Source organism: Bos indicus x Bos taurus, chromosome 6 (genome assembly GCF_003369695.1).
Source record: "Bos indicus x Bos taurus breed Angus x Brahman F1 hybrid chromosome 6, Bos_hybrid_MaternalHap_v2.0, whole genome shotgun sequence".
NCBI lineage: Eukaryota > Metazoa > Chordata > Mammalia > Artiodactyla > Bovidae > Bos > Bos indicus x Bos taurus.
The window spans coordinates 21,938,588-21,962,326 of NC_040081.1; the positions used below are offsets into that span (position 1 = coordinate 21,938,588).

At 38.5% G+C, this 23,739-nt stretch overlaps 1 protein-coding gene across 5 annotated transcripts in view; it reads left to right on the plus strand.

Moving 5' to 3' along the window:
- The window catches only part of CENPE (centromere protein E), an 82,361-nt gene extending 62,674 nt beyond the window's left edge, over window positions 1-19,687 (plus strand). For all 5 annotated transcript variants that reach the window (XM_027543932.1, XM_027543927.1, XM_027543928.1 and 2 more), the window contains 9 exons: window positions 1,051-1,248; window positions 1,904-2,107; window positions 4,267-4,482; window positions 6,615-6,800; window positions 9,000-9,112; window positions 11,024-11,121; window positions 13,529-13,712; window positions 15,335-15,600; window positions 18,161-19,687. In XM_027543932.1, coding sequence (XP_027399733.1) covers window positions 1,051-1,248; window positions 1,904-2,107; window positions 4,267-4,482; window positions 6,615-6,800; window positions 9,000-9,112; window positions 11,024-11,121; window positions 13,529-13,712; window positions 15,335-15,600; window positions 18,161-18,255 — 1,560 coding nt within the window. In that variant the 3' untranslated portion in view covers window positions 18,256-19,687. The remainder of the gene's footprint in view (window positions 1-1,050; window positions 1,249-1,903; window positions 2,108-4,266; window positions 4,483-6,614; window positions 6,801-8,999; window positions 9,113-11,023; window positions 11,122-13,528; window positions 13,713-15,334; window positions 15,601-18,160) is intronic.
- The last annotated feature ends 4,052 nt before the right edge of the window (window positions 19,688-23,739 follow it).

The following is a 23,739-nucleotide window of genomic DNA, read 5'->3' on the forward strand; positions in this document are numbered from 1 at the left end:
AGTGTTTAAGAAGAGAGACCAAGTAAACATTCAGTTGAGAGTCTGAGACTTGTCAGGAGAAATGTCAGGACTAAAGCTAAAGATTTGGGATTCATATAGATGATACATTGCACAACATCTGTGAGTAACATCACCCAGATTCTTCAAGAGACAGTAGCAGAAAAGAGCAGCTTATGGGTTCAAGGTTAGAAAAAGTCAAAGTGACGGAAGAGAACCAAGCAAAAATGCTATCACTGAAGTCAGTGAAAGAGTCTGCCAAAGATGAAGTGGGCAAGAGGGCAGATGTGTCAGCTGGCATAAGGACTGAAGAGATCCCCCCAATTTGTTGATAATAGAGCTCACTGGTGACCTCTGTCAGACTGGTTTTAGTTGAGTGATTAAGGAAGAGGCCAAATTACAAGAGATTAAGGAATGGTGGAAGTTAAGGGAAGTGGAGAACTGGTATCTGGCCTTCCTGTTTGGTAAATTCCCCTGCAGGCCCTGATACTCTTCCACAAACCCTGGCAATTGGATATCCAGAACTTACTAAAGAGATCCATGCAGCATAGGATATTCAAATTATTATCATCTTAAAGCCAGACATCTAAATACACTTGACAAGTAAATCTTGTGACATGTCATACCCATTTTTGTTACCCGGTCAAGGCAGGCAGAAGATGTTGAAAATGATCTCAGGTATCTAGCCGGGAAACCTGGGTGGTTGATGATATAATTAACCAAAAAGAGGATAATAGACATAGATGGGTTTCTAGGGAAAGTAATCATGTACATTTTAAGCCTATTGAAATTGAGGTGATTGTAGGACATCTATGCAGTGTATTGCAGGAGGAAGTCAAAAATATAGAACTAGAGAGAGGCCTGGAAGTTATTCTCCCAAGTTGCTGAGAAGAGAAAATTGAGAGTAGAATGGCTGTTTCCACATTCCTCACTTAACCAGGGAACATAGATAAACAAGAGATGCCATCCTGCCTCATAGTCTCAGGGGTCTAAAGCTTCATCTAAACATGGTACAAGTTTCATTTCCCAATTTGTTTTATGTTTCTCTGCAAGTATGTGCTAAGCTATGTTGCAAGGACAAAGGAAGAACAACATGAATCCATCAATAAATATGAAATGGCTTTTATTGATGAAGTGGAAAAGCAAAATGAACTGCTAATGAAAATACAGCACCTTCAACAAGATTATGATGTACCACCCGGAGAATCAAGAGACCTCAGATTGAACCAGAGCATGGATCTACATATCGAGGTATGATTTGTTTAAAATGGGTTTAAGTAGATGTCAAGCCTTTTATCAAGTTGAAAAGTACCTTTGCATATATTTAGAGTCATTTTTACTTACCAAAAAATAAAAAATCAGTTGCAGAATGACAGCTGGCGAGGTGTGAAGAGTGCCAGATAATAGTGTAGCGTCCTTTCAGAACCCCAAAGATATAGAAAAATAGATGTAATATCATCAAGTGGGAATTCATGGAACCCCAGAATAAGTTTCCAAATGCCTTCTGAAACTCCCTAGATCTGTGACTGGGAGTCAGAAACATTTTCATTACAACTCCACATGAAGTGTCCTACTCAGCAGTATGAGGCCAGCATCCAATTTCCAATACCATGTGCAGCCTGTTATGTGCACAGAAAGCAACATCCAGAGACTGTTCATATATTGTGATAATTAGTCACAGATGTATAGTTTTGAGGGGCTTTAATTTGAGCAGGATTTGTAGACTTGCCTTTGTTACATAGGTTGTACTGCCAAAATTTTATTATCAATAACTAAGGTTTTAAACTAAAATTATATTTACTTTAAAATATTAAGAATAAAGTTCAGTAAGGTGTTTTTCCCTTTTTATGATATTTAGATTAAAACTTTTCTAATGTTCAGGTGATTCAATGCTTATTTTTCACAGGAAATTCTTAAGGACTTTTCAGAAAGTGATTTCCATAGCATAAAGACTGAATTTCAGCAAGTATTAAGTAATAGAAAAGAAATGACTCGGTTTCTGGAAGAGTGGTTGAATGCTCATTTTGATATAGAAAAGCTTAAAAATGTCATCCAGGAAGAAAATGATAGTATTTGTCAAGTGAATAACTTGTATCATAAGAAAATAACGGTAAGTAGTAATTTTCTTGTGCTACCTCATTCTTCTTCTTGTTGTCTGCTTTAATTTTTCTACCTCATTTGTTTAAAAAAAATCTAAGAACAATTTAATTTTAAGTATTTTCTTAAAATTTATTTGCGTGTGCTTTGTGAAAAAAGTTGACTGCACAACATCTTCCTTAGGATAATTAAAGATATATTTATACTTGTCAAGAAGATAAAATCTTGCTGTGTAACAATCAATTTTTTACGCTTAAAATCCTCTTGCCATTTTCCTCTTTCTATTCTCACTTTGGGCTGCTTCTGTAGGAACTGAGCCTCTTTTCCAAGCAGCCCCCGACAATGTGAGCCCAGAGCCTGTTTCAGGGCTACAGGCAACAGCTAGAGGAAACCCCTGGACAGCTAGTCAGCTGCTTCATTAGTAAGGCCACACATGCTTCTCATCTCGGCAGTGTCACTGTCACATGCCCGGATCCTTCAGCTTTGATGTTCACACCGTGGTTTGTAATCATCGTTCCAAAGGTGACCAGCCCTAGGGAACAGATTCATAAGAACCAACATCGCTTTCAGACAGTTTGTTTCACCTTTTACTAATCAGAATATTCATTACCTAGAAAAATACACAGTAATGAGAACATTGCTTATTACTGCATGTAACCAGTGGAGAAGGAAATCGGTTGAAAAGGCACCCCACTCCAGTATTCTTGCCTGGGAAATCCCATGGAGAGAGGAGCGGGTGGGCTACAGGCCGTGGGGTCACAAGAGTCAGACCCAACTTAGTGACTAAACCACCATAAGTAACTGGAGCAGAGGGACCTGGATTAATGTTACAGCGTTTAATATTAGTGTTATGTCTCTGTGTTTGGGTAGTTATTTCCAAACAAAGACTTTAACTTCATCTGGAAACAATACTTTAATCATATTGAAATATAGATAATGTTTCTAAAAAAAATAATTGCCTGTGACTGGATTGTTCATCCATCTGTTAAATAATCCAGGCTAGCAAAATAGTAAATGAGTTGTTTCAAAAAAAAAAAAAAAATAGTTCACAGTCAATGGAGAAACGCATAGCCAGTGTTTGGATAAGGTAATCTCCACATATTTAAGTGTTGTTCTTGTAATGTTGAAGGCCCAGTTGTGATCAAAAAGTAGGAGTTCCTCCAGCAAGTTCCTACTGTTCTGCACAGGGAACTGTACTCGATATTTTGTAATAACTTGTAAGGGGAAAGATCTGAAGAAAAAGTAAGAGAGAATAGTGATAGAGGGAATCGCTTTTCTCTACACCTGAAACTAACACAGCATTGTAAATCAATTAAACTTCAATGAAAAAAGAAAGTAGGGACTCTTGCAATGAGGACCAGCATGGATATGTGGCTTCTTCCAGCACCCTGAAAGAAGCAGCTGGTAATTCTATGTAGTGTGAGGTCCTAGTTGAGAGCCATGGAGCATCCAGGATGCTGGCAAGAACACAGCTAAGTTAGGATCCAACTCTGACAAACTGGCCGTAAAGCCACCCAGAAATATATGGGTGAGACCAATAAGGCATCCATGATGACAGCAAAAAGCACATCCCTTAGAAGTTAGGAGTAAAAGGATGATATGAGTAATTTCAGAGCCAGTTAGGCTTTGATGTAAAAGAAGATATTGATTGATCATTATTCCCTGCACAGAAGTACAGGGTTTTCAGATTCATTACGAAAAGTCAGTGAATGATTTTCCCTATAAACACTGAGGTTTAGAATGAAAATAGCTTGTTCAGTTTACTGGGTATGTCCTGCTATTAGATGTCAGTTAATGTTCATGTATGATGTGGTATATGTCATAACGTGCATAATAACTTTAACCTGCATAACTCTTCAGATTCTTCTTCGTATGTTAGTCGGGATCCAATACAGTGAAATTATCATCTTGCAAAGCAGTACAGGTGCTCTTCAGCCCTTACTGTTTTATTCTCATCACCAATATCCAAACGTCATTTGAAATTTCAGGAACTGATTTGAACCACAAAGAATGTTCACATTCTTTTAAAGTTCTTTTCTGGAGTGTGCTGAATAATAGGTGTCGACATATGCCTTGTCGTAGAACACTAGTATTTTCATAGTGTTTTCCTTTTTTTCTTTTATGTAATTCATTTCATTTTAGAGCTATAATGGTGTTTTTACAATCCAATAGGCTATAATGAATGAATTAACAGAGTTTGAAGAAAGAAATGCTACCATAGCCAAAGAATGGGAACACGATCTGAAATCAGTGAAAGAAAACAATCAAAAACTATTTAAAAACTACCAAACTTTGAAGCTCTCCCTGACCCCTGGTGCTCTTGTTAATCCTACTACACAAGACAGGAATCTTCATGTCACAACAAGAGCTACACAGCAAGTCACAGAGGTGTGTACTTTCTTAGATTTTTCAATTTGCAGTTTCATCAAAATCTTAAAATGCCTTTAACATTTTATATGACATTTATATATAACAGGTCTTACATAGCATTTCAGAGCAAAATTATAGTATTGAATGTGTTAGGGAACATGGGTTATCTTTGCATAGGTGTGATGGGCTTGTTTTTTTAAATAAAGTTCTATTGTGGCTATCATTCAGCTAATTAAACAGCTAGGTGTTATATAAGATCTTCCCTTTGGATTATGAAGCAGAAGTAACTCATAGCTTAATTTGATTACTAGATGCATATACCACTTAAAGTGTTGTTACCGTACAGTGTAAGCTTCCTAAATCTTGTGACTTTCTATTAAACTATAGTCTGTGTCTTTATATAAAACTAGTTTAAGGGGAAAGAGCAATTTAGGGTTTCTCTAATTATCATCAATGTCTTTCATATTGGTTAATGTTATAATCAAAATAAAAATGGAAGAGGCTAAAAATAGATTTTGTAAGCAGATTACCTGTGCAGAAGAATCAGTATGTTACTTGAATAATTCAATTACTTTACCCTTACTGGGACTCTGTAAAGCAAACATGGTATTTTATTTTATTATCATACAAAATGACTTAGAGGGGAACCCAAGAGTAAATTATAACTGGTCATTTTCACTGAAATAAACACTCATAATAAAACAACAGCCACTAGTTTAATAAATACCAGCAGAAACCAGAGGTCACTAGTATACAGTAGATTGGTGTATTGATTACTGCAGACTTCAGTCAGCTGGCAGGAATTTGAAACCCATCCCACAAAGCAGTAAGATGCAGAAGCAGCAACCCAGGACATGCCTTATCAGATAAGAAGTCGTATGCTATTAGTTTGGAAATTATGCCAAATTAGAATAGTTTGGTAATGATATAGGAATAGAGAAGTAGAATAGTTTGGTAATGATTCAGAAATAAGTAAATAGAGCATTGGAACAGAACAAAATTCAGTACACTCAGGAAAGTTTGAGAATTTGTATATGATGATGGTTAACAATCAACTCAGTGAGGGAAAAATGATTTACTTAATATTTGATTTAGAACAACCAGCTTGACATCTGGGGAAAAAAAATATCTGGATTTCCACCTCACTCAAACAAAAATAAATTCTGGGTAGGCCAAAAAGAAATTATTTTCTGAGAAACCTGCATGTATATCTATGTGAATAATCTCATAAATATGAACAAACTCAGATATTTAAATTCCAGTATTTTTGGTACCTGGAAAAAAAAACTAGAAATCACCTAAATGTTCATTAGCAGATGATTTCCATGAAACAGGATGTATGTATCCATGAAAACAAATATGAGAGATCTACATAGATAGCATCACCAACTCAATGGACATTAATCTGAGCAAATTCCTGGAGAAAGGAATGGCAACCCACTCCAGTATTCTTGCCGTGGAGTGAATTCCATGCACAGAGGAGTCTGGCTGGCTACACCCATGGGGTTGCAGAGAATCGACCATGACTTAGCTACTGAACAACAACAATGTGCACTGATAATGGAAAGATCTGGAAAATATATTGTCGAGTTGTTTTTTTTTTTTAATGCAGAACTATAGTATATTCCTACTGTGTGTGTGACTGTTTTTATGAATTGAATATTCACGTATGCTTAGTTACACATAGAAAACTTCCAGAAGGATAGACCTGGAAGAGTCAAGTTGTTACCTTAGGATCAACTGGGGTACTGAGGTGGGGAAAGTTACTCTTCATCAGTTGTTCCATTATGCTTTTATTTTTCAAGTTCAAAACTAGATAATAAAAATAAAGGAAAAGACATATTAAAGAGCTAATTATCAACTCAAGTTGTGTTCATTTAAAATGTAGGTGCCTATTTAAAATGCTTGGTACCATGCTAACTAGTAAATAAACACTAAACCTTATAATGTAAAATCTGGGCATTTTTTAACTCAAAAAGTGTCAGCTTATAAATTTAAAAAAAATACATGTGTAAATTGGCATTTGGCTTCTCCTTCTCTTTTATCCTTTGTTAATGCGATCTGTGAAAATGCTTACCTGTATATGATCATCTTTGTCTTAATTGTGACTGTCTTTATGGCAGACGTTAAACGTATACTTTTTCTAATAGAAAATTCAAGCTCTGGAAACATCACTCCGTGAAGCTAAAGAAAGTGCTGTGCATAAGGAGGGCAAGATTATGAAGATGCAGAAAGAACTTGAGATGACTAATGATGTAATAGCAAAACTTCAGCGGCAAGTTAATGAATCAAATGAACACCTTGAAAAAACAAAAGAAATGATCCAAGTGCTTCAGGTAATTTAACAATCTCATTTTACAAATATAAGAGTGGTTTTTTGTTTTTGTTTTTTTTTCTTTTACTGTTGAATTTGGCAGATGCTTTGGGACTCAGCTTTTACTTGAACTTTGTATTATCTATGCATATCTGAAGTTCAGGACTCAAAACTTTTAAAAAGCAAGTGAAAACTTTGAAATGTAGGAATATATTTTCATCCAAAATGATTTTTATCTTCCTAAAAAAATGTTTTTAAGAGACATATAAATATTATTCTTTATATAAATATAAAATATATTTTTATATATATTTTATATATTTATATATATATATTTATATAAAATATAAAATAAAGTATATTTTTTTATTTTTCATAAAAAAGCTTCAGATCCAAATAATATTCTTTATTAGATAAGTACATTTTAAAAGTCTCTTTTCTTCCACTTAATCCCTTGTTGTTGAGTCCCACCTGCTAGCCTGTCAGCTGACTCTGACCTGTATTTTAAGGAATGTCTATGAATGTTTTGACCCTGAGTGCCATTATACCGTCTGTGCCCTCGTTTGTTGTGTCTTTACCACTCCCTTTTGTTTTAGCCCCCAGCCACTTCTCATTCTTCTTTTACTTGAGTCCAATTCTAATAGGTATTTGTGTTATCTCTGCTCCAGTGTCTCTTCATTGGAGGTAAAATCGGGAACTAGTCAAGAATGTCTCTTCTTTCCATTATTTAATATTGTTCTAAAAATTCAGGCTCACTCAATGAGACATGAAACAGAGAGGCAAGAGAAAATAATCTTTTTTGTTTTGGTGACAAATGTTGGTATAGCTAAAACCAAGAAAATTCACTGTGAAGCTTTAGAATTTTGAGACTACTATTTTAATATTTCAAGTAATTTAATGACCACATTTTTATTCATTCAACAAATATTTGTTGGCTACCTGCTATGTGTTAGTCATTGTTCTAGATGCCACATGTACAGCGATGGGATAAAAAAGTTTCTCCCTTCCTTCAAGGAGTTTACATTATCATTCAGGAAGTGAGAAAATAATGAAATATATATGCGTGTGTCAAATAGTGAAAAATGCAATGGAAAAAAATTAAGCCAGACAAGGTACGGGGATACTGAATAAAGTAGGAATGTAAGGGAAAGAGATGTGATTTTATAAAGGGTTACTGAGGAGGGCCACACTTTTAGAGTGATGTGAAGTGATGGGGTGAGCAGTGTGGTAGAAGGGCCTTCTAGGCAAAGGAAGTAGCAAACACGAAGGTCTCAACACAGAAACAGAAAGTCTAGACATGTTTAGGAAACCACAAGAAAGCCAGTGTCTTCCTGAACAGAGTGAACAAGAGGATAGAGGTGGGAAAGGAGGTGAAAAATAGCAGAGAGCCAAATCAAAAAGGGTCTTGCAGGCTCCTCTGGTTTTTATTCTAAGTGGGATGGAAAATCATCAGAGGATTTTAGCTAAAGGATATCATGGTCTTAGTTAATTTTTAAACAGTTGTCCTTTGAAGAGAGAATCCAGGAGAGTGTGTTAATGTGACACGCTAGCTGCTATAAAAAAAGGGAACCAAAAATGCAATGGCTCAAATAAGATGGAAGGTTATTTCTTCTCTAGCTCATGTAAAAGCCTGAGTTCCAAGTTGGTGGATGGACCATCTTTGACTATAAAATATCCTCAGCAGGGAATCCCCTGGTGGTCCAGTGATTAAGACTCTGTGCTTCCATGGCAAGGGGATGTGAGTTCGATCCCTGGTTGGGGAACTGAGATCCCGCACACCATGTAGTACAGCCAAAAATAAACAAAAAGTTTAAAAAAAAAACCCTCAACAATGCTGAGTAATACTTTGTGCCTTAAATTTGATTCGTTTGATATTTATATTGTTTTACTGACATCTTTTTCTTTCATTTTCCTGATTAACCTGTCTCTATCCATTTCATTTTGTTTTCCACCTCTGTTTCATTTGTTTAGGTAGATTGTTTTAAATTGGGAAAAAAAACTTGTTGAGAGAAACAAAATTATATGTTCTCTAAATACATATTCGCTTCCAATTACTTTACCTCAAATATCTATCTGTTATTCATTTCAAGGTTAAAATTTGTGCCTCCCCTGCTTTTCATATATTAAAAGATTGCTGTTTCCAAATGTATCTGCCAGATCAAGGCAGCTCTTCAAAATTTCTATACAATTATTATATTTTTCTGTTCTTTAAAACATTTAGGACAAAGCTGCTTTAGGAGCTAAACCTTATAAAGAAGAAATAGAAGATCTCAAAATGAAGCTGGTGAAAGTAGACCTAGAGAAGATGAAAAATGCAAAGGAGTTTGAAAAGGAGTATGTCTTTGCCTTAATCGAACATGCTTTTAAAAGCTTAAATCTCCTTTAACTATATAAATTTCTTTACATTAGTTGTTTTTAAAATATAAGAAATTATTATTATTTGCTTTTCTAAAAATAAATTTAACCACTCACGGATTTCAAATTTATTAAATTCTCATTACATATGTAAAGGTTTTAAAATAAGCACAATCCCGGTTGCTAACACTATGTCTTTTTTGGGGGGGGGGGGTGCTTTTTGCTCATTATGTATAAATAGCTTTAAAATACCCTTTTTATGCTTGAAAGTGAATGTTAAAAACCCTGTGGTGGGGAGTTCCCTGGCAGTCCAGTAGTTAGGACTTGGTACTTTCACCGCCACGGCCCCAGGTTCAGTCCCGGGCCAGGGAAGTAAGATTCAGCAAGCCACAAGATGTGGCCAAAAAAAAGACCTGTGGGTTCCAGTTTGCTAAGGTTTCTGTTGGTTTTTACTTATTTTATTTATTATTTCTGTCATGTTTTTGTGGAAAAGTTGTATTTCCTTTTAAATTATAATACCTAATACCCAAGTGAGTGAGTGAAGTTGCTCAGTCGTGTCCGACCCTTTGCAACCCCATGGACTGTAACCTACCAGGCTCCTCCATCCATGGGATTCTCCAGGCAAGAATACTGGAGTGGGTTGCCATTTCCTTCTCCAGGAAATACCCAAGAGCATATTCTTTTTTACTGATTTATTTATGTAGTACCATATACATGGGGCTTCCCTGGTAGCTCAGATGGTAAAAAGAATCTGCCTGCAATGTGGGAGACCTGGGTTCAATCCCTGGGTCAGGAAGATCCCCTAGAGAAGAGAACGGCAACCCACTCCAGTATTCTTGCCTAGAGAATTCCATGAATAGAAGAGCCTGATGGGCTACAGTCAATGGTATTGCAAAGAGTTGAACACAACTGAGTGACTAACACACACACACTCACACACACACACACCATATACATAATAGCATGCCTGAAGTTCTTTGTGATATAGAATAATGAAAAGACCATTAGTGTCAGGGAAACTAAGTTAGAAATATATTGCCTCTAATGAATATATCACCTTTAACAAGCTGTTTATCTCTCTGGGCTTCACATTCATAATCAATAAAAGGATTGGTTTATATTAAAGGATTTCTTATCCCTCCTGGCTCTTAACATTTTTAATTCTTCCTATAAATCTTTAATAAATATTTAATGATAATGTGTAATTTTGCTAAATACGTAGCACTTCAGATCTTCATTCGTTCTAACCAGCCTTCCAGTGATAAAAAGTTAAACATATCTGTTAAGATCTTCATCATAAAAAGCAATTTTACTTACAGAATAGAATCAGCAAATACTGTCAGCCTCTAAAAAAAGCAGAGTATTGTACAATTTATCTCTGCTGATTAATGCTTAAGCGAACAGTTCATAAAATGTCTCTACCAGGGAACAGTGAGCAGAATTTGACCTTTGATTATAACGCTTTGGACCAGACCTGCAGCTAGGGTTTGCTTTCCTGACTTTAGAATGGAAGCTGCTTTTTGCTTTCATGCTCTGGTGATTGTTACACCTTCTTGGTATTTACTTGTTTTATGGTGCCCCCAGGTATAACTTTACTCAATATACCTTTAATAGCTATTGAGCTTCCAGAAATTTAAATAGAATTGATTTCTCAGTGTTAAAAAAAGAAATCATTCCTGCAACCAGGCAAAATGCTTCCAATTTGATGATATAATAGCTGTGAAATGTGTGATACCAGGAAGGTATCATGAGGGGTTACCTACTGCTACCTATAAACATTATGTTGATATGATGTGTCTTCTTACTAGAAAATTCTTGACAGCAGTTGTGTTTATTCCTTCATTAAAAATCTGTTTCTGGGTTTTTACATATTTCTGTTGCTCTTAATAGAATTGCTTCAACAAAAGCCACTGTAGAATATCAAAAAGAAGTTATAAGGCTATTGAGAGAAAATCTTAGAAGAAATCAACAGGCCCAAGATACCTCAAGTAAGTGGAAAATGCTGATACTTCCTGATCTTTCCATTTTACTTCAGTACACTTGAACATTTTGAACAGTACTATTATAGGTAATGACGATCAAGAATAAACCTAAGTTAATCACTGATTTAGAAAAAACTTGTTTTTCAGATGAATTCATTGGGCTTATATTTATCCTGTGATATCTTCTTAGTTTCCTATAATCTTGACTGTTTCTCCATTATAGAGTCTTAGAAAATAGGAAATTTGCTTTTGCATTATCAAATCTTTACATATTAGTGAAGATATCTTCAGTACTATAAAAGAATAACTTAACTATCAGGGTATAAGTATACTTCCCAATAAAAATACAAGCACATATCTTAGATTGTAACCACATGCACAGTAAAAATATCCATTCATAGTAAAAATAAATATTATCCAACTTGTTCTTACTGGCAGGGTGTTTGAAATTTATCATAGGAACAGTCTTCAAGTCCAGTGATCAAATTTCTGTCTATATATCTCTCAGTTCAGTCGCTCAGTCATGTCTGACTCTTTGCAACCCCATGAATTGCAGCACACCAGGCCTCCCTGTCCATCACCAACTCCCAGAGTTCACTCAAACTCACATCCATCGAGTCGGATGTGATGCTATCCAGCCATCTCATCCCCTGTCGTCCCCTTCTCCTCCTGCCCCCAATCCCTCCCAGCATCAGAGTCTTTTCCAGTGAATCAACTCTTCGCATGAGGTGGCTGAAGTACTGGAGTTTCAGCTTTAGCATCATTCCTTCCAATGAACACCCAGGACTGATCTCCTTTAGGATGGACTGGTTGGATCTCCTTCTAGTCCAAGGGACTCTCAAGAGTCTTCTCCAACACCACAGTTCAAAAGCATCAATTCTTCGGCACTCAGCTTTCTTCACAGTCCAACTCTCACATCCATACATGACCACTGGAAAAACCATAGCCTTGACTAGACGGACCTTTGTTGGCAAAGTAATGTCTCTGCTTTGGAATATGCTATCTAGGTTGGTCATAACTTTCCTTCCAAGGATTAAGCATCTTTTAATATCATGGCTGCAGTCACCATCTGCAGTGATTTTGTAGCCCAAAAAAATAAAGTCTGACACTATCTCTCAAACTATACCTTTTTCTGTATTTCTGTTTCTTGTGTTTCATTTATAAAGAGAAAACACTAACCAATACTTAGATCAGCTTTGTAGAGTAGGACAAGCATTGAATTCACAGTGAAGGACAGGTCTCTGAATTGATTGCCCTCGTTTAACGCTGTGTGAAACCCTGAGGACAGCCCTGACTTAGCTTATGTGTGTAATTGTTTGAAGGATCACACTAAAAGTTGTATGTGCGAGCACGCTGAAAATTCTGAAGGTCTAGCAAATGTAGGATGATATTTGTGTGTATTATTGTCCACTCATTTAAAAAAAAAATCAGAGTACACTTCGCTGGTGATCTGGTGGTTGAAGAATCCACCTTGCAACGCAGGGAATGCAGGTTCAATCCCTGGTCAGGAAACTAAGAACCCACATGCCGCAGAACTACTAAGCCTGTGTGCCGTAAGTAGAGAGCCCGTGTGCCATAACTAGAGAGCCTGTGTGCCACAACAAAAGAACCCACATGCCTCAACTAAGACCTGACCAGCCAAGTAAAGAAAGAAAGAAAGAATCAGAGATAGTGTTAAGGTGATCACAGCTGCAACCTGAAAAACTTCAAGAGATAAAAATAGACCTGAGAGTTCTTGTTGTTACAGGAGGATCACTATAAGTACTCTTGATTTGTGACTTTCATGTTGTCCCTGATTTCAGAATCATTCAAAAGGAAATGGACATTGAGTATCTTCCCCACACACACCTGTACCCTTCTGTAAGAAATTGCCAGTGACCCAGTGGATTAGTCTACGTCAGAAAGCACCTCACAGTTTCATGCAGTTTTATCTAAAATGCACAAAGCAGTTCCTTACATTTCTTCTGCACACATAGGGTAGAATCTTTAATAATGTATGCTTTAATATCAACTCAGGTTCATTTAGTGAACAGTATTGAGTACTAGAGGTTCACTGAGTGGTGGACACACACACACTGTAGGAGGAAGTCTGCCAGGTGGTTCCGCTGGTAATAGAAGACCAACAAGTGAGGGACGGCTCTGTCTGGGGAGGACCCTTACTACTGCAGCCACGGAAAACAATACTAACAGGGTTATGGTAGTGGGATTGATTGGTAGAAAGCAGCAGGAGGATTCTAGAGCTATGTGAAATTGATGGCCAAATAGGCATGTGAGGTAAGGGAGAAGGAAGTCAAGGTTGACTTCCAGATAGAGGGTAGTCGAAGTATTTTTATGACTTACTGCCCTTTGTTATGGTTTTAATTTTGAGCTATTCAAATTATCCCCCACCTGTCTGTGCTTTTGCATCCCACAGTACTATCAGAACATATTGATACTCAGCCTTCAAATAAACCCTTAACCTGTGGAGGTGGCAGCGGCATTGTACAAAGCACGAAAGCTCTTATCCTGAAAAGTGAATATATACGGCTGGAAAAGGAGGTTTCTAAGTTAAAGCAGCAAAATGAACAGCTCATAAAGCAAAAGAACGAACTGTCAAGGTAAGATGGCCTTATATGATACAGAAATTACGTCTGTTACATGTTGGGGAGAATGGTGTAAACACATAAGTTTTGTCTTTTTAGTTTGTTTTCTTTTAGAGGGGGGGACTTTTTCCCAACTAAATATTTTTTTGCATTTGATAATCCTTGACACAATATGGAGAAAGTAACTTTTAAAGTTCATGTGTCTTTTCTAAAAGGAATAGGAATACACTAGCACCATTCCATCTGTTTGCCATGTATCAACTGACCTACGTTTAACTAAGCCAAGAACCAGGAAGTAAAAAAAGATCTTTGAGGGGCAGCTCATATATACCACAAGTCCATATACCCAAGTCAGTGGGCCCTACTCAAGGAAGAGCCCCTTAGGTCCCTTACTGTAGCTGCTTAGTTTTACTTGTAAACGTATCTAACAAATTTAATTATTTGGCTTCTACCCAAGAATAGAATCTTGTACTAACCTCTACCAGTGATACAATAGAGGAAAAATAGGCATTAAACTAAGTAAAGTCCACAACTAACTAATTCTTTGTAGTGAGTGCTGTCAAGCAAACAGCAACATCAAAAAGTAGGACATGAGGAAAGAGTATATAACAGAGAGATCAAGTCTTGGTGTGGGGAGTGGTGTTGATCAAGAGATTAATCTTTAAGATTCAGTGTGAAAACTGAATAGAAGTTAGGCCAGATGAAAGGAGAGGCAGGTAAGCTCTCTAGGCTGAGGGAATGGCATGTGCACATGCTCTGAGTCAGAAACAGTGACCTGCTGGTGGAGCTGAAAGACATCCAGTGTAGCAAGGGCAGAGATGGAGACAGTGAGGCGTGAGATGAAACACCAGAGGGAACTGGTCCGGATAGCACAGGCCCCCAGAGGTCACTGGGAGGACGTTTGGAGGGGATCTGAAATGTAATGGAAGGATTGCCTCCACTGGAGGAGACCTTGACCTTCCGAGATCAGACAGGATCTCAGTATAGGAGGCCCCAACTTAGGAATTGGTTTATTGTTGCCCAAGCAAAAGATAGTTTTGGCATGGACTGGAATAGTGCCAGTGCAGATAAAAATAAGGAGATGAATTTGAGGAATAAGTATGAGGAAGACGGGGCCCTAGGATTGTTGCCCAGGTTTCTCTCTGGAGGAACCAGAGCAATGTGGTAGCATTTCCTCTATGAAGCAAGAATATAATGAATCCAGGAAAGCACCACGAATTATTTCTCTTAAAATAACAGATACATTAGAGTCATCTATCCCAGAGACTAATTTATCAAATTATGGCCACAAAATACACTAGATCATATCATTGATTCATTTAAAAATCTGATATCATTTCTTTTCAAACCCCCATGATTATGGAGATTTACTACAATTACTCAGTTTATACTGACCTCATTTCATTTTCTGAACTGTCAAAACAGTCCAAACAGGAAGCATTAGGTTGAAACAAGAATGTAAATATGATAAAATGCTAAATGTTATGTTATGTATATTGTAACACACACCACAATTTAAAAACTTTTTTTTTAAAGTGTGAATACATTGCAGGAATTGCAGTCTGTGGTCTCCTTTTTTCTCCTACTCCCCCTCGCCCACCACCACCACATTTAAGCTATTATCATCATCTTTCCAGTGAGGTCAAGACATGGAAGGAGAGAACGCTTAAAAGAGAGGTTCACAAAGAAGTAACTTGTGAGAATTCTCCAAAGTCTCCTAAAGTGACTGGGACACCCTCTAAAAAGAGACACCATATGTCTTCTCAATGCAAGGAACGGAATGTCCAAGATCCTGTGCCGAAGGAGTCGCCGAAATCTTGGTTTTTTGATAACCGATCAAAGTCTTTACCAGTACCTCCTCCAGTTCGCTATTTTGATAACTCAGGTTTAGGCCTTTGTCCAGGTAGGTAAATACACTGGTTACTCAGAAATGGGGGGATAACAGTGGGAACTTCTCTTTACCACGTGACGCCACAGGCAAGTACCGACAGGAGAGGATAGAGTTGACCAAGCTCACAGGGCAGAGACTTCATTGCTTTCTGGGGGGGACCGAGTTTCTCTGAAGCACAGTCACTTTTTACCCTGAGTGAAGTCTGTGTGTTAAACCGTCAACTTTTCCCTGAAATGGACAAGCAACATTCCCAAGGACATAAAGATGCTACCCTATTCACAAAACTACTTTTACTGAAAAAGACTTTCTTATGAATTCAGTGGGCCAGTATTTCCAGTAGGATTATATATTCATTTTACACAAGCCAGATCATAGACTTGTATCATTTACTGATTCATTCAGTCAATTCTTTAATATCAGAATTCTTTAATATCAACTCTGTGATACATATTATACACTAATGGTGAAGTAACAAGCAAAACTAGATGTGGTTCCTGTCCTTCTAGAGCTTACAGTGTACTAGGTATAGACAGCAATCAGGTAGTCAAAGGGAAAATTCTAGAGTGCAAACGGCTCTGAGGCTTAGAGTAGGTTTTTGTTTTAGGAATATTACGGAAGTCTTCCTTGAAGAGGGGAACTGAGATCTAACAGGTTAACGGGAGCTAGCTGAGCAGAGAGAGGAGGGCAGAGCATTTACAAACAGAACATTGACAGCCCCAGCCAGAGTAGGAGGGACCACGGTCGGGGGAGGGCTGAAAGAGCATGATGTGGCCAGGGCGCAAGGAAAGCAGGCTTCTGTGGATGGAGTCAGTGAACCAAAGAAGAGAGGCAAGAGCCAGACCTGCAGGACTCTGTAAAGAGTGTAGAGAATTTAAACTTGACCCTGAGAGTAGATGGAAGAAGCCTTCGGATTTCAAACAAGAGCAGAGGAGCGTGATGGCGCGTACATTTTGAACACATTGCCTCAGCTGTAGGGTAACCCACAAATCATGGGAGCAAGAGTTTAACAGGTGCCTGGGCAAGGGGACAGCGTGAACTTGGGCAGGCACAATAGAGTCGAGGAGATGTGACAGATGGGAGAGATCTGGAGGTAGAATCAGCAGGCTCAGTGCCTGATTGGATGGAGTGGGTGTCGGGCATCAGGCTCACCCCCAGCTATGCGGAGGCACTGTCCACAGAGATGGGGAACGTGCCGGGAGAAGCTCTGTAATATGCTGTGTCTTAGCCTTTCTCACCACATGCCCAGGAGTGCATGGCCAGAGCCCTTTGTGACAGTGTCTCCACCTGTCAGAAATACCCTATTATGCATTTGTAGAAACCTAAAACAAAAAAAGCTTCATCAAAAGAGGCAGCTGCCAGATACGTAAAGCTCTGAGCAAAGGTTGCCAGGGTGTATGAGAGCTCTGAAAAGTCAAAGTTTTTGTCACTCAGTGGTGTCTGACTCTTTGGGACCCCATGGAGTATCTCTCCAGGCTCCTCTGTCCATGGAATTCTCCAGGCAAGAAAATGGGAACTGTGACAAAGAAGGAATCAGTTCATTCTCATCAACTGCACATCAAATTGAATCAAGTCAGCACCTTGACAGTGCTCTTAGGGAGATAGTATAGAACAAAGCAATTTGGGGAAAAAACTGAAACTCTTCATTCAGCTCTTTGAATAGTATTTAACAAACACTTAAGGACCTTCCACTAGTTAACACTTCCATAGAGCTTTTGGTGTGTACACACACACACACACACACATACCATTTTAGAAGAGTCTTTGGAAAAACTGATACGTTTTCTAATCATGTTTTGATTTTATCTGACAGTGCCAAAGGCACAAGCATAATATGAACTAATCCAACTGCAAATAAAAATGTTTAAGTCTTTTTATCAATACATGGATCTTTCCGGTATGATTTTTAAGTGAAATAAAAGGCCGGGGGGGATACATAAATCAAAAATTCACCAATTCAGAATTAAAGGACATAATCCTTGAATTAGTATTAATAAAATATCAACCTAAAAAGTTAATGTCAGTTTTTAATTTTAATTATAAAAGGAAATTTTCATTATCTCAAGATCAGCTATCCTAGATTTATGCATATATAATTTTAAAACAGTTATTACTTATAAGTAAATAGATGCAGTTAAAGTGCCTTTTTAAAGCTTCAAAGAAAGCTTTCCAATGATGGCTAAGTATCCTCTAAAATGCATAGTAGTGTATAACACACTAGTTTTTCCCTGAAAATAGGACAAAAGAAAACCAAACTCAGCTAATCTGTTTGATTCACTTTGCTTCTCAGACTGATGGATTCCAACCAAAAATTTATTACTTCTAGGTTTTATGTACAATATGGTTTTTCTAACCATTCATTTTATAGGAAAATGGGGAATAAACATCTTCAACTCTGATGAAGTGAAGCGTACCTTTTTAACAAGGAAATTAACAACTGTGTCAAAGCGCCATGTTTTATTCTTCACATGTCTCTACTGTCACAACATCCTTTCCACTTTAGTTATATTTGGGTTTTGTCTATGTTTTCACTAAGATTACTTTTGTTGTTGATATTTTTTTTTTTCCTCCTCAGAAGAACAAACTGCTGAAGTGGAGACCGAGGATCCCCAGCCAGGTCCTTGGCAAATGTCGTCAGGAAAAGATGTGCCAGAGTGCAAGACTCAGTAGACTCCGCTCTGCCACTTTCCTGGAGGCCCAGCATTCCATGTTTGGAAGTGTCTGTGTTTATTTCTTTATGTGTCTATCCCTGGCAGTCCTGTCTCAATCCAACTTCATTTCAGTTCCCACTTTGCCACTAGGATTGGAAGATGAAGGAATGGGATGCATTCCCATAATCTAGAATGGTGATAGCAATATACCTTCTTCTTAAACGTGGTAATCCTTTAGAAGTTGAAAAGTTTTATTTATTTATAGGTTTTATAAAGAATAAAGTTATTGAAGGAAATTTCCAATCTTTCCATGTATACATAAAATGTATATATTTTTATTAATATAAAGTTATCCACGTATGACTTAGAGAATTCCAAAGCGTAAGTCATAAGTTAATATAAAGTATCATTTGATTAACAAAATTACAGACTCTTCTTTTAGTGTCTTGAACATTCAGTAAATGTTTGAGTACTTGTTCCAGATCACAGCACCATGTAATTTAACTGATGGTTTCTTGGGGGGATACTCAGAGTGTATCTGGCCCTCCTCTCTTCTTCTGTGTTGACTTTCAGAATTTTCCTGTAAAAATATACATATGCATTCCATATTTCGGCTGTTAAGGGATAGCAAGTGATACAGCCTCTGCATTTTCTAGTTTTAATCTTCCTTTTGCTGAAACAGCTATGGAAGTTGTTTCTCACTTTCCAGTTACAACCCACCCCACTCTCTGTGCAAGCACTCTAAATTGGTTTGTTATTAGACTTTGTAGTCGGTTGCACTTCATTAGCAACTGGAAAAAAACCACACCAATTTATTGTGTCCTTTAATTTTAGACATGAGGAAACAGCGCCAGAGTTTCTATCAAGGTAGAGTTTTCTAAATCTAAGGTGCCCACAGATACACAAGGCATCTGGACTTCATGCAGTCTGTAAATATTAACTTGTGTGTGTGGATCCATTTTCCTAGGATACTAAGGTCCATACTGTCTCTTGTCATATCCCCAGAGGGGTCTCTGACCTATAAGAGGTTGTTATGAACTATGATTTTAGAAAGTATCTGATACTTTATATCACACGATTTTGAAAAACCACACAAAACAGCAAGACGCATTTAGAACAGTTAGTGATTTCAAGGCATTCTTGGCTCTTTGGTAAGACTATTTATTCAGAGAAAGAGATTATGAATTGCATCATAGTCATCATTCTAAAGTCTGTGGATAGGATATTTTCCCTTATCTTAACACTGTCATAGGAATTCACTAACGCTAAGGGGAAAGTGTCCCCTCCTATAATCCTCTCACCTGGACCTGTTTCTCCTTTCCACCGTTACCCAAACAAGACACTGTAACAGCACTGCGGGTTTGATTCTTTACAATGTCCGCTTCCCCCAAAGTATTGATAATGGTAGGTAAATTCACCTGAATAATAAAACTGCTCTGTGTATGCTCACACAATTGTGTCCAACTCTGTGACCCCACAGACTATAGCCCGCCAGGCTCCTCTGTCCATGGGGTTTCCCAGGCAAGAATACTGGAGTGAGTCGGCATTCCTTTCCCCAGGGAAACTAAAGGCCATTAACAGTAAAATCAGTCATCGGGTTTCCAGTCTAACAGAATGCTGCTTAAGTCTCTGAATTTGGATGTTCAGTTCCTTCCTCAGATTTGGGAAGTTTGGGGGCCATTATTTCTTCAAATCAACTTTTTGTCCCTGTCTCTCCTCTCGAAGTACCACCATATGTTGGTCCACTAAGTACCTTAGGCTCTCTACACTTTTCTTTTTTCCTTTAGGCTTCTCTGACCGGGTAACTTCAAATGACCAGTTTGTTGATTTTTCTGCTTGATCAAGTCTGCTGTTCAACCCCTCTAGTGAATTTTTCAATTTGATTATTATTCAGCACCAGAATTTGTTTGGTTCTTCTTCATAGTTTCTATTTACTAGTTAATATTTTCATGCTGTTCATGCATTATTTTCCAAAATTCATTTAGTTGTCTGCATTGTCTTGAGATCATTGAGCTTCTGTTATTTTTAATTCTTTGATAGGTGATTCTTAGATCACCATTTTTTTGAGTTTCGGGAGATTTATCTTGTTTCTTTCGATAGTCCATGTTTGTGTGGCTTCTGACGTTTTGCTGGGTTTTATGCATTTGAAAAAAAGCAGCCACCTCTTCTAGTCTCATACAGGGAAACACCTTCATCAGTCAGCTCGTTTATAGATTCTGGGGAGCCTCTGAAACCTTTGGAGGGTATGCCCTTCCCTGGGCTTGCAAATGAGAGGGTTGCCAAATTCTTTTTCAGGCGCTCATGATCTCTCCCTCTGGTGTCTGTCTGCAGTACTGCAGGCTCTTTGGTGCTGCAGCAGCAAGTCACACCACGGTCCTTTTTTCTCATCAGCCCCCACGCATCCAAAGTGTATCAGCTTCCCCGTCAGCACCCCAAGTCAGGCGAAACACAAACCAGTCTCTTGTGCAGCCATTCAGAAAGCTGGAACACCAGACACTCACTCTTCTCCTCCCTCCCAAAAATGAAGCCTCCAGGGGGTACGTGGGCCTCACTGCAAGAGCCACACCAGGCTCTGCAGGTTCTCTGGTGCCAAGCCATGCCAGTTCCATCAAGACTCCGAGTCAGGGGAGAGTAACCAGTCACTCAGGCACCCCTCAAAAAGCTGGAACTTCCGGTGAACCTTCCACTCTCTTCTTGCCCCTACTCCCCATGATGGGGAAACTGAGCCAGGGGCTAAGCTGTGCTAGCCCAGGGAGGGGTGGCTGCAGGTGAAGTGAAACAGCTCTCCTCACCTGCTTCAGTGTGGCCATTCCCAGCTTTGCCCTGACCTAGGGTACTGCCACCAGGGAAGCCCTTCTTAACTGGCTTCTAAAGTTTTCACAAAAGTATTTTGGCCCATATATTGTTGTTAAGTTGGTGTCTGTCAGGGAAAGAGCTTCTGTCCCTCCATCTCTCTGACATCTCACTTGGTATGTTGTTTACCTCTAATGATAACGAATTTCAATATTGTGAATGACTGCAAAGGAACGATTATGAAAATCAGCAATGGAAACTCGCGAGAATGTTAAAAAACAATACTATGGTCAGACAATACTAAAATGATCTGAAAAGCAAAATTAGGAACAAAGAAGACAAAATATTATTCATAGGAGACATGCTCTCGAGCCTCACAATTATTACCGAGACCTTACCGTTCATATTCAGCAAATATTAAACAACCATCAACTACGTGCTCATCATCGGTCTAGGCACCAAAATGTACCTCCTTTGTGGAACTCATCGTATTTGGAAAACAACGCATATAGTTTTAATATGAACTGATCACAATGTAAAGGTGGAAAAGTTACAGTCCCTAGCTTTGGAGAAATTTAGTCCACTGACAATACAAATGGTTAAGCAGATATTTGCATCACCATGAGACAGGCGGTCATAAAGCAACCACTACTGTTGAAGATCAGGGGATGAAGGAAGGTTCAAGAAAGCTGCCTCAAGAAAAAGTATCAGAGTTGGCCTTGATTAGAGAACTCTCATGTTCATAAAATGTGTATTCCAAAATCTGCAAAAGTCAAAGAAAAGGGATTGTTATTAAAGCAAGGAGCACAGCTGGATAATGGTTTCAGATCATTAGACTCAACAGTATAAACTATAGTAAGGCAATGAGGTTCTGTTACCAAAAACTAGGCCAGGGTGTTTTGGGTGTTGGTGCCTTTTTTTTTTTTTTTCCCTAAGGACAATATTTTCTATCCATTATAATTGAATTTTTAATAATATTTATTAAGTACAAAAACACTCTTTTATCAAGTACTCCAATACTTCAGCCACCTGATGGGAAGAGCCGACTCATCGGAAAAGACCCTATTGCTGAGAAAGATTGAAGGCAGGAGGAAAAGGGCATGACAGAGAATGAGACGGTTGGACCGCATCACCAAATCAATGGACATGAGTTGAGCAAACTCCGGGAATTGGTGATGGGCAGGGAAGCCTGGCATGCTGCAGTCCGTGAGGTCACAGGGTCGGACACAATAACTGAATAACAACAAAGTACAAAAATAGCATATTCTACTGATGGCTTCACACGCCAAGTCCTTCCTCCTCGTGACATCGCTGAGGCAAGTGCTGTGATCATTCACAGACGAGAAAACAGATTTGTAGAGTTAAGTGACTGACTTAGCTAGTGAGGGAAAGATGTGGGACGTACCTTCATCCTTCTGACTTCACAGTCTTTGTTCTGAGCCACTGTGATTACTATAAACACACATTCACTCCAAGAGCAAAAAGCATGATCTAAAGAAGTTTATTTTCTCACATAAGAAGTTCAGAGAGCTGATTTTCAACAGTTATGGTTACTATAGGACAGCCTGTCACATGGTAATGCTGTCAACTTAAGGCTGTCTTAAAGGAACCAAGGCCCTTCTCTCACTCACCCTGCTGTCTTTAACGTATGCTTCTGACCTCACACCAAGTCACAACATGGTTGCCATGTCCCTAGGCATCACAACTGCATTCCAGGAGAAAAGGGCAAAAGTCAAAAGCTTTTTCAGAGAGTCCTCAGGGTTCTATCCAAGAAGGAAGATCTTGGAGATTTCAGCTTACATTTATTTCATTGAGCAGCTCTAGAAGCAAAGACGGCTGGGAATTTGCGAGTTGTTTTCCAGCTTTTATAAAGCAAAAGGCAGGGGAAAGTGAGTTACGTGGGTATTAAGAGACCCCTACTTAAATAGCACATGCACAAACTAGCCTAAACAGTCTCTAGGCTCAGTTACATGCCTGTTAAGTATGAGTTAGTAAGCCTTGTAGAGAGGGCTCACATGATCTAGTAAATCTTTTTCCATTTGATATTTCCATTCTCTTTAACCAAACTTGATTTTTGGCTCTTACCCAGCATACACTTCGAAGTTCCCCGACTCAGCCCCCGCAGTGCACTCAAGATGACTGCGTTCTGCCACTACGTTTGTAATGAGTGTTAGAATAGATTGCGTGTGACAAAATAACCACACCCATACCTTAAAAGCACGAGAGAATTTCCCCGCCTCAAAACAATCTAGGTCAGGGTGCAAGAAGGAAGGCTCCAGGATCTTCAATGACCTGGTTTCCTTCTATTTTGTTGCTTTCATATGCAACTCCTGGCTCATTCTCTCTCGAGTGCCCCCAGAGCAGCACATAGTAAGTGCAAATAAAAGAGCAGGACTTCTGTAAAATTCGTGAAGGAAGTGATTTCCACATTCTAAGACACCAGATGGTTGGATGGCATCACCGACTGGATGGACATGAGCTCCGGGAGCTGGTGGTGCACAGGGAAGCCTGGCGTGCTGCAATCCATGCGGTCTCAAAGAGTCGGACACGACTGAGCGACTGAACTGAAGACACCAGTAAAATGCTTTTCCACTTTTTCCTTCTAGCAGTCGGAGTTAACAGTTCTACCTAAACTCCACTAGATGGCAGCACATACACATAAAATATGTGAATGTGCGCCTAATTTTCTAAAAACTGAAACTTGAACTAC